This window comes from Sitophilus oryzae, unplaced genomic scaffold (genome assembly GCF_002938485.1).
Source record: "Sitophilus oryzae breed Bouriz unplaced genomic scaffold, Soryzae_2.0 scaffold_552_pilon_pilon, whole genome shotgun sequence".
NCBI classification, from domain to species: Eukaryota; Metazoa; Arthropoda; class Insecta; order Coleoptera; family Curculionidae; genus Sitophilus; species Sitophilus oryzae.
The window spans coordinates 128,233-140,815 of NW_022147143.1; the positions used below are offsets into that span (position 1 = coordinate 128,233).

Consider the following 12,583-nt stretch of genomic DNA (forward strand, 5'->3'; position numbering starts at 1 on the left):
ATGTTGAGAAACTAATTAGATTTTTGTAAATTATAGGGTAAATGTATATGCGAAGTTTGAGCCGTTGTTTTTCATCTTTGAGAAACGTTTTTTACACTATTTCCTTCTCTTTTCGTTCAAAATATTTTTCCATCAGAGTTGCAAGTGGTTGGGTTTTGATAGTCACTGAACTGATATTTATTTAAAGATTTTTAACTGTTCGTTGTGTTAAAGTGTATTATTTTATATATTTCGATTGTTATACACGTATAATACTCTTATTTAGTTTAAATTTGGAAAATTCTCCCATAGTTTTTTTGTACTTTTAAACAGTATTAGCCATTTAAGAACAAAAAAAATAAATTTGGTTTAATTCTGATGTTACGTGTTTACTTTCCAAAAGAGGTCTATAATCTATGAATAGTGATCAGAGAGAGCCAATCAATGTGTCACTACAGAAATGTAGAAATTGAAGTATGAACGTTACCCTTTAGAAATAAGGGATTTTAAAAAAAGCGCTCAAATTTCAACCAAAGAAGAGGTTTGAAAACAGGCGATTGATTAGTGAAAGTTACAAACTAAAAATGTTGTTGGACAACTGTCAAAGTCATATGGTGTGTCAATACCAGCGAGTCTCTTTGTTTTCCTCGATTTTCTTCGTAAAAATAATTTAGAAAATTAGAAAGTTCTACTAGATGTCCGTCTAATATCTAATAAATGATAGATTTGCTTAGGAGAATAATTAAGACCATTTCTAATATGCGTTTGAAGGGTTTTGTTCTGACAAAATCATGATGGAGGTAGTTAATCACATTTGTAAATAAATGCAATATAAGCATATTATAACAATATAAAAATGGGCAATTGCTTGAAGAGATCTACAACAGATGATATATCTCTTCTAAGGGGAAGTGATAGTATTAGAGAGGCATCTTCAGATCCTGTTGGATTACCAAGTTATCAGGTAAATACAAGAATAAACAAAATATCTTGCTCCAGGAATTAGCTATATTTTATTATAGGAAGCCTTATCTGTGCAAGTTCCCCCTCCTTTATATCATCCTTCACCTAGTGTTACAAGATCTGTAACACAGTTAACAGAAGAAGAGCAAATTAAAATTGCAAAACGTATCGGACTGATTCAACATCTTCCAACTGGAAAATATGATGGATGTAAAAAAATACGAGAATGTGTTATATGTATGGGTGAATTTATGGTTAGTGAATTTGTTGTGTAATATCATTTATAGCTGATTTGAAATATTGATATTTAGGTAGGAGATGCACTTCGCTATCTTCCTTGTATGCACACCTATCATATGACATGCATTGATGATTGGCTCATGCGGAGTCTTACATGTCCCAGCTGCATGGAGCCTGTTGATGCTGCTTTACTCACTAGCTACGAGACCAATTGAAGGACAGTGCCTTTTGTATAGAATAATTTTGAGTATCAAATACATATTAGTAGGCAAATCTGTTAAATTTTGTCCTCTTGAGTGGCTTTGCTGGTCCTCACAGAAAATATAATTATTTTTAAATCACTGATATAAAATAACTTTATATATTTCTATGAGTGCATCTATAGCGCGTCACATTTCTTTAAACTAGATGTATCAATATAATGATATATGCATTGTTTAAAGGTTGCGATATTATCCAACATCACTAAACAAAAACTCTTCAGATTTGCCTTTCTATTTGTAATAAATTTGTAGTGTTATATAGTAAATACTGTGATCTGGATTTCCTGTTGGCACGAATGTATAATTTTTGTGTGGCTGTGAAAATTGTTTATTTCTAAAATAATTATACTTAACAAATTTTGGAGTTTAAAATTATCCAAAAACAAAAAAAAATAATATATAGTTTAGAAAATAATTTTTATATTTTAGATTCGTATGTATATTTGTTTCAGAGAATAAGGAACGTACTAATTCTGACATAATATTAGGGCTATTATTTCCCATAAGTGAAAAAAATTACAGGTTTGAAAGTGCGTGTTCAAAAAGTAAAATAAAAAAAAATAGTCATTTTAGATGGTGATAGTTCTTGTGTAATATTTATAAATCAAAATATAAGTAACTATTAAAACTTATTTTATCCAAGATATAGAGTTTAAAAGCAAAGTGATTATGTTGTCACCTGTAGAATTATTGTAATGTTCAATAAACCTATATAATAATGTTAGAGGATTTATCAGCTGCTTTGCTTTTTATCCGTTCCTTATATGGGTTTATATAGGTATATACATTAATATCCAATTTTGCAATAAACGATATTAAAGTTTAGAGCTTTATAATTTAATAAATAGAATATTATTTATTTAAACCTCGTTTGGCTTCGTACTATATATAAGAAAGAAAATTTAAAAAACATATAATTAACCTTTTTATTTACTCTAGTAACTTGAACTAAAACATAATGAGAATTTTCGGACCCTGTCATAAGCGCATAAAAAAAATAAGAACAAAGAAAAGGGTGAATAACAATAACAATTATTAATTATTATTATTATTGATCACTTTAATACAGGTTTCAGAAATCAAGACAAAACAATTTATAAGGGTTCCCTTGCTCTTAAGTACTATTCCGGCTATAACTTGTATTTTGACATAGAAGAACATGATACTGTTAACTGAAAATAAACAATGTTTTAATGTAACAAATTAAACAGCACAACAGAATACTGAATATCCTCAGTATTCTGACAAGAAGCGCTAGGATTTCCTCATTGTTAACATCGTATTAATCTCCCAAACAATACGTCTCAGATGGTCAATGATTTCTTTCAACTGCTTATTCTTTAGAACCACTTGTTCCATTACCTCTTTGCTCTCCTCACAAGCAGAACGATATGCCTCTGAATTTTTTTTCTCCTCATGTTTAGGATCCAATTCATCTTTAAACGGAATAAGACTTTCAATATGTGTATATTCCATGCCCTGTATCTGACAATTTTCATTACATTTTTCGTAAATTAACCGCAGACGCTTAAAAAGGACTCTGATTGTACGCAACAATTCTTGAACTTTAGCTTTTTTCTCATTACTGGCTGTGGAGGATTGACTAGTACCTGCAGGAGGCTAAAAATATCAAAAATAGTTACAGTAAGAAACAGACTGGATGTAAAATATTACTTGAATAGTTTTTAGTGTTTGGAATACTTCTTGAGTTCTACTGACAATATCTTGAACTGTTTCTTGACCTAATCGACATAAGGAGGCCGTGTTAAATTCCTTGGACTGTTGCTGTTGTTGAGGAATATGAGCAGAAGGCGGTGTGGGAGTAACGCCAGATGCCTGTGATTGAGGCATTTCATGATGATTCAAACTTGGATTGAATTCTAATTGAAAGTGAATAACAATAATACAAATATTCATGGAGAAAAAGGAAATTAACTAACCATTCATTTGAGTATTTATAGGACTCATAGCTCCATTCATGGGGTTATTCATTTGTACAACCATAGGTGCTCCTAGTTCAGCTCCACCCATTTGATTAGGGATAGCATTTTGAATATTTGGTGTTAATGGGTTTTGTATAGGACCTAAACAACATTACTTAAGTTTAGAAAATATTGGAATTAAAATAAATAATTAGAAAATGAGGAATAAATACCATTCATTGGTGCAGTTATCGAAGTCATTGGGCCATTCATAGGGTTGTTCATTTGACCCATCATGGCAGTGCCTAATTGGGGCATCTGCCCAGCCATTTGGTTTTGCATTGTCCCAGCTCCAAGCGTATTTTGTAAGGAACCTAAAACGATACTTCAGAATTAGAAGATGATGGAGACAACAGTTTGAACGACAAACTTACCTGGATCGAAACAATTTCTAAGCGCTCCTTGACTGCTGTTATTTAAGTTTTGCATAAAGTGATGAGGTGGTGCAGCCATTTTCAAATTAATATACAATAAATCCTTGCAACATTTATTTACATCAAAACGTTACTGCTATAACTGTTTTTAGGCATGTTATCAGAATGTTATGTTCCGTGTTTTTAGGTTTTTAGCAGAGGTTTTTAGGTTAGCAATAAAAAAACAATATTTGTGACAGCCGATTAGAAAGGGTATTGCACAGCACTAGTACCCATGTTTACAATAATCAAGGCTAGAGTATCATATATAAAAGATATACTTCATATATCAAATTTGATATAGTAAGTGTCCTTAAAGTCACTAGTCGGCACTAGTGTCCTTGTACCGCTATCGCCATCTATATATTTGTATTTTCAGTATTGATCGATGCACAGTGTCGAGAATGGAGAACTTTTTGTAGCAGAATTCTCTTAAACCACAGCTTAAAACCGTGCATAAACCTGTCAACTGTCAAAAGTTTTGAAATATAAAAATTATTTTGAGGTATTTGTTTTTGTTTATCTGTGGCTTATATTAATTATATTTTTGAATAAGAAATTTATATGGACACGTTAATAAAGGGAAATAAATGAGAAGTGTGGAAATGTTTGTATTTGATTTAAAACTTTATATTTTATGATATTGGGCTCTTATGGGATTAATCCCGAGACATGGCACGGCAATCACCTCAACCGTTTGAAAACCCAATGTTCCGAGAAATCCATAAAAATACATGGCTTAAGAAAATCTCAACAAACACTACTAAAAAGGTGGGTGTAGTGATAGAATATTAATATTCATTTTATGCTTACGCTATAACATTTTATAGAAACGCGAGAAACTTTGGGTTGTATTTTGTATTCACGATGATACAGATGCATATCTTGAATCATACACAGATAGTAAACTGGCCGTATTCCATAAACCAGAATGGTTCGTCTGTTTAAATCATGTCCAGCATATATCACCGACAATTTGTGCCCAAGATCAAGAATACGAATTTGTCCTAACATTAAGTAGTGAAGTAGTCAGATTAGCAGCTCCCACATGGGAACAAATGTTGGATTGGGTAGAAGGTCTCAAAGCCAAGTTATTTGAATTGAAATTACTCAGTCCTAAAGAAAATGTATATACTAAATTGCCAGAAAAACCGTCTAATGTTCTATTATTGGCTACCCGTGATCCAACATCACCATTACCGCCCCCTCCAGAAACTCCAGCAGAAGTTTTACCAGGAATAGAAACGTCAGATAACGAAGGAGCCCCTGCGAGAGAAAGAATAAATATATTATGTTACGAGCGGCAAAGATCTGATTCTCAAAGTAGAGCGACGATTCAAAGAACAAGTATAACTCCACATGAACCGCGCAGTGCTGGAGCAGCTAGTGCTCGTATTTTTAATTTCGATCAATTACACCATGTTATTGGGGCAGCTAATTCATTATCATCAAATAATGTACATTATGAGCATTTATTTCAAGTGCCAGGTAAGTTTTTTCATGAATTAAATTGTCTAAAAAGTTCTTGTGAGAAATTGTTCTTGTTTCAGGTCCGTCCAGTAGAATGAATCAAATTCAGCACACAGTTAGAGAACCGAGTTTAGCAAATAGAGTTTTAGAAAGGTCGGCTAGTTGTTCTCCCAGAATCTTACAGTCAGTACCGCGTCCAACCACGCTGAGGGAGCAGCAAGTTTTAATGTTAGAAAAAGAAATGATGCATCCTACAGGTGTAAGATTACAGCTTAGAAAGAATGACTGTATTAGTTCGATTGGCTTTGTGGATGCATTTAATTCTGTGTGGTATGATACAGTCTCTAACAAATGTGTCAACATATCAGTTTTTATTTTATTTTATTAGGATCTGTGGATGGAAGCAAAAAGAATATCCTATGTTGTATAATGCTCTTCATATTGGCGATCGCCTCTTAAGTATAGAAGGGATAACTGTTGGATCCGCTGCTTTTGCTCAAGAAATACTGCAGTCGCGTTATTGTGGCCTATATGTATGCTTGTATTAATATTTTAGGTTCAAAGAATGTGTATAGCAAATGATAATGTTTTCGTAGGTAAGCGTCGTAATTAAACGAGTCCCATATGGAAGGGTATTTGTGATACACAAGGAGTGTGAAGGGCAATCGCTGGGCATCATTCAAGAAAACAATACTGCAGTTATACAGACGGTGCAAGAAAACAGTTTGGCTGCCAGGCACGGTCTAACTGCTAGGACCAAATCCTGCGACGGTACAACTCTTACTAATTGGGTACTTACGGAAATTAACGGGCGGCCTCTAAACTTATTCTTTAAGAAAAACCAAGTTAGAGACAGACTCAATTCTGTCGGCAGAGACATATCAATTTTAGTACAGCCTTTAGATTTAATAAAACAATTAAAGAAGCAAATGAAGTCCTTAAAAAATTATAAAGATTATATTGTACAGTAGCCTTTGTTTGGAAATGCAGTGATTTTGTTAGTTCTAGTCTTAAAGGCATCTTTGAGCGTTTAGTTTTCACTTTGAGATAGAGAATGTAATAGCAGTTTGTTTTTGTAGAAGAAATTGCACTACATAATTTTAGTATTAATTTTGATATACCAAATAGGCTTGTAAATATCACTTATTATTTTTTAAGTACTGAGCGGAAATACTAAAATTATTATGTTTTATGTATATCAATTACTTTTTATACAACGGAACTGGTAGTATTCTTGAACTGAACATTCTACATTTTTTTCTTCTTACCTTTGTTATCGATTTTTTTATTCTATATATACAGGGTGTTTCAAAAAACACGTGCCATCTTGGGGAGATTGCCGTGGGGAGATTCCTCACGTAAAATAAGATTTATTTTTTATATCAACATGGGTCTGATGCTGCTTTGTTTCGTAGATACCGGAGGTTAGTCATTTTTCTTTCAATTATAATTTTCTTCCAAGTGCTTTTAGCATTCGAATGAAATTTTGAGTGTAGAACTTACTGTAAGTGCTAAATATTTTAATGGTAAAAAAATATCCACATATTCACCAGGTACGTGCATATGAGTTATCACTGGAATATTTTTCTAAAAAAAAATTGGCGCGCGACACTAATTTTTTCCTCTTGTTTATCCATTAATGCCAATTACAAGTTGTATCTTGACATTTTGTCCATTTCAATCTCCTCGATGTGATAAACGCAGTCTTATTAACTACAATTAATATAATTAAAATAAAATTAAAAAATTATCTATTTAATCTAATTTATTACTAAATTTTATTAAAATTTATAACACTGATGTACAGTGCTACCTACAGCAAATTCCCCAAAAAAATAATGGTATTTAAGATATTTACAAAAGGCCTAGTTTTAACATCCTGTAACTTTAAAAATATACATTTCCGCACCCATGTTTATAGGAACTTTTTTTCATATTTTTTGTTGAGAAATCAATGAGTACTTATAACATTTTGGCAAATAAATAATATTAAATGTTTTTAAAAGTTGCCATTACAATTGGGGTAAGGCAAATTAATTAAATTGCATTTATCTCATCAAGGAGACCAAAATCGACAAAATATCAAGAGATAACTTCTAATCAGCATTTAGAGGTCTACATAATTTTGTTAAAAAGAGGAAAAAAAGTCAGTGGCGCACATATTTTTTTTTAGACAAATATTCCAGGGATGATAACCTATATTCACGTCCCTGGTGAATATGTCGATATTTTTTTACCATTAAAATATTTAGCACTCACAGTAAGTTCTACCCTCAAAATTTCATTCAAATCGCTAAAAGCACTTGGAAGAAAATTGTAATAAATCAAAAGATTATTAAGACTTTAACATCCTGTAGCTACGAAACAAAGCAGAATCGGACCTATGTTAATATTAAAAAAATACATCTTATTTTTACGAGAGGAATCTCCCCACGAGAGAGGGCACATGCTTTTTGAAACACCCTATAGGGTATTTCTGATGAAAATGATGGAATAAGTTTAAATTCCGTATAAAACACGTATAAAATTCCTTTATTCCTACCAATTTTATTTTTTTCGTGGAATATACGGTTGATGTTACTTTGTTCCTTCCAGGCATCCCGTATTATTGGTCATTTCTTTCTACAAGGTGTCGTTGAGAAATTTGAAATTATTTTATTTTAAACCTAAGAATCTCTGGTACGATTCCATCTGTCATACACGAACTTTTTTACTTATTTTTATCTGCAGAATATGCTGCCAAATTTTCTGGAATACAGTTCGGACCACCCTGTATATTTGTTTAAGAATAAGTTTACAGTTTAAATTCCCAAGGCATTTATGCCCATGTATCATGGTAACACATATCTTTATAAAATCCCTTTATTCCTACCCATTTTATTTTCTTCGTGGGATATGCGGTTGATGTGTCTTTGTTCCTTCCAGGCATCCTGTATTATTGGTCATTTTTGTCTACAGGGTGTCCTTGAGATATTTAAAATTGTTTTAGTTTAAACCTAAGAATTCCTGGTACGATTCCATCTATCATTTTTGGAGTCAAATTTTTGATTGTGTATTTAAGAAATGTGCAATATACATATACCTTTTTTTGTTAATATGAGCGTGAATATTATAAAGTATATTTATTTTTATACAGTTTAATAATAAAGTTGAAGAAATGTACAACCATTATTTTTATATTTTCTGTCGAACGCAAATGAAAATACAACAAAAAATAATTTATTCATATAATTTAACACAGATCTGCTTAACCAAGTGCATTAGGATTACTAACTCTGCCTGAAAACACAACAGTTCCACTCACTTTGTGAATTATGAAATATAAAAATGGCCTGTTAGCTAAGAAACGTGGTGGCGGACTTCTGTTGAGGAAAACGGAACCTAAAAGCAATAGAAATGTCATGTCAAGTTTATATTTTAAAAGAATGTTGTAAATAGAAGAGATACAATTTTATTAGTATAATATTGTGTACCTCCTGCTGCGCTGGCCACTGTACCTTCCTCATCAAGCTCAATTTCAGCTTTTTGAATAATCCTAGATACATACAAGTATTGGTCAAACATTCCTAATAAATCTGCCTGCTGTGAGTCGAAGAGATCTCTGATGCCCATCTTTAATAGAAATGATGTTTTTATGATTTAAATTTTATTAAAAGACATTTCATTTGTCTTACGTCATGCAAAGCTGGGTCTAAATTAAAATCTGATGATATTTTCATTTTTGGTATATAGACATGAACATTGTCATCGAACATTTGACGACTTTTTTGAAGAAATGCTAGGATGTCTGTGATGGATTCCTCTTTTAACGAATTCAGAAGGCCTCTTAATGTTTGCGTGCTTCTTGGGAGAAGTATGAGCATGGAGAAAAGGTCATCCTAAAATTAAATAAAGTATGTTTATTAAAAGTTACCTTGCTAAGTGCTTTAGGAAATAAAATATTTACACTGTACAGGGTGGGTCAAATTCGATGCTTTTAAATGGAAACACCCTTTTCTATAGGAGATAGACGAAAACTAATATCGGTGTCTGGAGCTCAATTTTCATCAAAAACATGATGGTGAAAACCGCACATCAATATCTGTTACCGTTTCGGAGTTACGGGGTGTTTTTCAAAAATGTGCATTTTTAACAAATCGCTGTAACTTTTTTGCTATGGAAAATTTTGTATTTCTGTGAAAACATTTCCAAAGCACCTTTTTACGTAGAATTTAATGGTTTAAGTATAATTTTTTTAAAATTAATAATTTAAAAGTTATCAACAGAAAAAATGATTTTTTATTTGGGACACCCTCTATATTTTTAATTAACAGAAAAGAATTTAAAATTACCTTTCCAAAAATATAGCACACTTGATATTTTGTTATAATCTCCTTCGAAATACAGAATTTTTCGCCACTTTTAATTAGTAGGCTTTGGACCCCTTATTGATGATATGCCCTTAATGGAACTCGAAAACATATTTTTCCAGCAAAACGACGCACCGCCTCTGAACGCTGAAGTTATCAGCAAATATTTGCAGCCAATTTCAAGAATAATTGGATAGCTAACCAAGATCCCAGCCGTTGGCCGTCGAGGGCGCCTGACTTAGTGCCCATAGAAGAGCGGAAGAATAAAGGTTCCTTATTCTTCCGTATAATCTAGACAAAAATTAGAAATACTTGGCAGTTATGAGAGGGTATCTTTCACCCCTACTGAGTTAATGAATTCCGCGAGAAATGTTCAAAAACTGCCCCGTCTGTCCATAACAGAAGACGGTCGATATGTCGAACACCTGTAGCAAAATCTCATGTCTTGGTTTGCTATTTATTTTTATTGTTATTAGATATAGTTTAAATGTGTTGATGTTGGTTAAATATATTTTAAATTGTTATAAAATTCTGCATCTCTCATAGCAAATATTATTTTCGTTTTAATTGATGCTCACAGCTAGAATTTTTTTGCATTACAGCCGGTGCCGTTCAAAGCCTACTTATTTAAAGCGGGCGAATTTTTATATACTTTATATCTCGAAGAGGCATCGAGCAAAATATCAAGTGTGTTATATTTTTGGAAAGGTAATTTTAAATTCTTTTCAATAAATTAAAAATATACAGGATGTCCGATATAAAAAATCAAATTTTCTATTGATAATTCTTAACTTATTAATTTTAAAAAAATTATACTTAAACCATTAAATTCTACGTAAAAAGGTGCTTTGGAAATGTTTTCATAAAAATACAAAATTCTCTATAGCAAAAAAGTTACAGCGATTTGTTAAAAATGCATATTTTTGAAAAACACCCCGTAACTCCGAAACGGTAACAGATATTGATGTGCGGTTTTCACCATCATGTTTTTGATGAAAATTGAGCTCCAGACACCGATATTAGTTTTCGTCTATCTCCTATAGAAAAGCGTGTTTCCATTTAAAAGCGTCGAATTTGAACCACCCTGTACATACATAGCCGTAAGGAATCTCCAGGGCAAATATTTTCAGACCATCGATACGACCATAAGGGTAAGGATATGACTGATACATCATTTGAACATTTCCAATTTTATTTTTCTTTTCATCGTAAAAACTGCTGCTTTTTGTCGCTGTTTTATTGAAAGGCACTTGCCATTGCCCTTTGAAATACATGGTCGTTGTCAAAAACAAATGTGCGTTCTGAAGATCCTCTGAAATAAAATTTTAAGTACACTAGTTGAAATTTAAAGTGCGCCTCACTTACTGGGATAAACTAATTCTGTAATTCGATTATTCGTAGCAGCAGCAATGTACTTATTAATAATATTTGAAGCTACATCAGCGTTATCAAAATTGACTTGTTGGGTGGTTGTATTATAAAACTGCTTGGCCACGCTCTTGAATTTTTCTCTCAGCTGGAATTTTTCTTTTACAAATATAGCGCTTGAAGTATCGAACTCCGCGCCATCAGACTTTTGTTGCAGCTTTTGCGACAAACGCTGATACGAATCTCTGACGACGTTTTTATTTTCCGGTAGCCTTAATGCTTTCTCTATCTGATCTGCTGTTGCACCGACGGCCCCCTCGGATATTATGCTCAGAAGAGTCCATATCGTGAACGGAGACAATGCTATGTTTATATTATCGCTGGCTTTCTGATCTGTAGCCTAAAGGTTATATTAAATTACTAAAATGCATTATTTCATACAAAGGAAACTTCTTACCGCAAGGAGGTCAACTGAGAATTTGTTAACTGACTCGGCTATGTTAAATTTTTCTTGCATAAAAACTGGAGTGGCGCATAAAATCGGAATGCCATACAACAGAACTGCAAAGAAGTGGATTAAATGGTGGATGCGCCAGGAAATATCGACCTTTGACGATCGATTATTTATTGCTTATTTGCAATCCGGTTTCTCAATTCAAAATTAATGAAGAACTTTGTGCTTATTGATATTGTCTTGATATTAGCATGCGTGCTCTGTGGCAACTAACGAAACAGACCAAAATGTAAAAAAATTATAGGCAACTTTGTACTTACATGAGCTGAAAGCCATTATTCGATTAGATTTTTCGGCAAGAGCCCTTAAGAAAATTAACTATCACACTTAAATATTTGCCAACAAAACCAGTTTCAGACCCGTTGGTGTTGAAGGTACTTAGCTAGTTAACAAAATGGTACTTCATGACGATATGGGAAGATAAAACCTTTTCTTGGCTCTCGAAGTAGTCCATACGTATTGGCCGCGAACAGAATTTAAAACAAAAACAACTATAATTTTTATAGCTCATAAAATCGTGACCTACTCGAGATTATAGGAATGCCGGAACAAAACTGACTCTAGATGAGTCCAGTGTTGTGAGAATGGATTGGGAAAAACCAAATCTAAAAGCGAAGGCTGTTCGTTCGCCAGTATTAAAATATAATAAACAACTTTAAACAAGTCAAGAGTTACTTGCAGTCTGAACTATCAGTGCCGTTCATTGAATAGTTTGGAAGAGAATTACGTACAATGTACAATGTACTGGTGGTTGCAAAGATAGCACAGAAGCTGTGTTTAAACCATTTTTTATTTGAATTTACTATATGACTAAACACGTCGTAATTTCTTACTGGAAATTTTTCTTTGTAATCGCGTTCTAAATTAGCTGTTGGTCACATTTATTTTATGTACGATCATAAAATTTAGCTATAATTTTGTCGATAAGTCATATCATATAAATCGGTAATGTTTATAAACGTTTATTAAATTATTTTCAACATTTAATTGAATAATATTTTTCAGAAATAAAGTAAATTACAAGGAATACGAGTAGAAATTT

At 32.5% G+C, this 12,583-nt stretch overlaps 4 protein-coding genes across 4 annotated transcripts; 2 read left to right on the plus strand and 2 right to left on the minus strand.

The window, feature by feature from the left end:
- The first annotated feature begins 549 nt into the window (after nt 1-549).
- Nucleotides 550-2,270, plus strand: LOC115887135 (RING finger protein 11). Its single transcript, XM_030906473.1, has 3 exons — nt 550-943; nt 1,002-1,196; nt 1,254-2,270. The coding sequence occupies exons 1-3, from the start codon at nt 836-838 to the stop codon at nt 1,395-1,397; spliced, it is 447 nt and encodes a 148-aa protein (XP_030762333.1). The 5' UTR covers nt 550-835; the 3' UTR covers nt 1,398-2,270.
- Nucleotides 2,271-2,477: 207 nt separating this feature from the next.
- On the minus strand, nt 2,478-4,104 carry LOC115887134 (mediator of RNA polymerase II transcription subunit 30). The gene is made up of 5 exons (XM_030906472.1): nt 3,802-4,104; nt 3,601-3,741; nt 3,386-3,529; nt 3,120-3,325; nt 2,478-3,065 (listed from the first exon to the last, which is right to left on the minus strand). The coding sequence occupies exons 1-5, from the start codon at nt 3,878-3,880 to the stop codon at nt 2,700-2,702; spliced, it is 936 nt and encodes a 311-aa protein (XP_030762332.1). The 5' UTR covers nt 3,881-4,104; the 3' UTR covers nt 2,478-2,699.
- A 231-nt stretch (nt 4,105-4,335) lies between these two features.
- LOC115887133 lies at nt 4,336-7,091 on the plus strand. The gene is made up of 5 exons (XM_030906471.1): nt 4,336-4,611; nt 4,671-5,328; nt 5,391-5,640; nt 5,699-5,843; nt 5,907-7,091. The coding sequence occupies exons 1-5, from the start codon at nt 4,513-4,515 to the stop codon at nt 6,279-6,281; spliced, it is 1,527 nt and encodes a 508-aa protein (XP_030762331.1). The 5' UTR covers nt 4,336-4,512; the 3' UTR covers nt 6,282-7,091.
- Nucleotides 7,092-8,465: 1,374 nt separating this feature from the next.
- LOC115887136 (serine protease inhibitor 77Ba) lies at nt 8,466-12,307 on the minus strand. The gene is made up of 7 exons (XM_030906475.1): nt 11,802-12,307; nt 11,485-11,588; nt 11,025-11,427; nt 10,754-10,971; nt 8,985-9,188; nt 8,784-8,922; nt 8,466-8,691 (listed from the first exon to the last, which is right to left on the minus strand). The coding sequence occupies exons 1-7, from the start codon at nt 11,815-11,817 to the stop codon at nt 8,558-8,560; spliced, it is 1,218 nt and encodes a 405-aa protein (XP_030762335.1). The 5' UTR covers nt 11,818-12,307; the 3' UTR covers nt 8,466-8,557.
- Nucleotides 12,308-12,583: the final 276 nt, after the last annotated feature.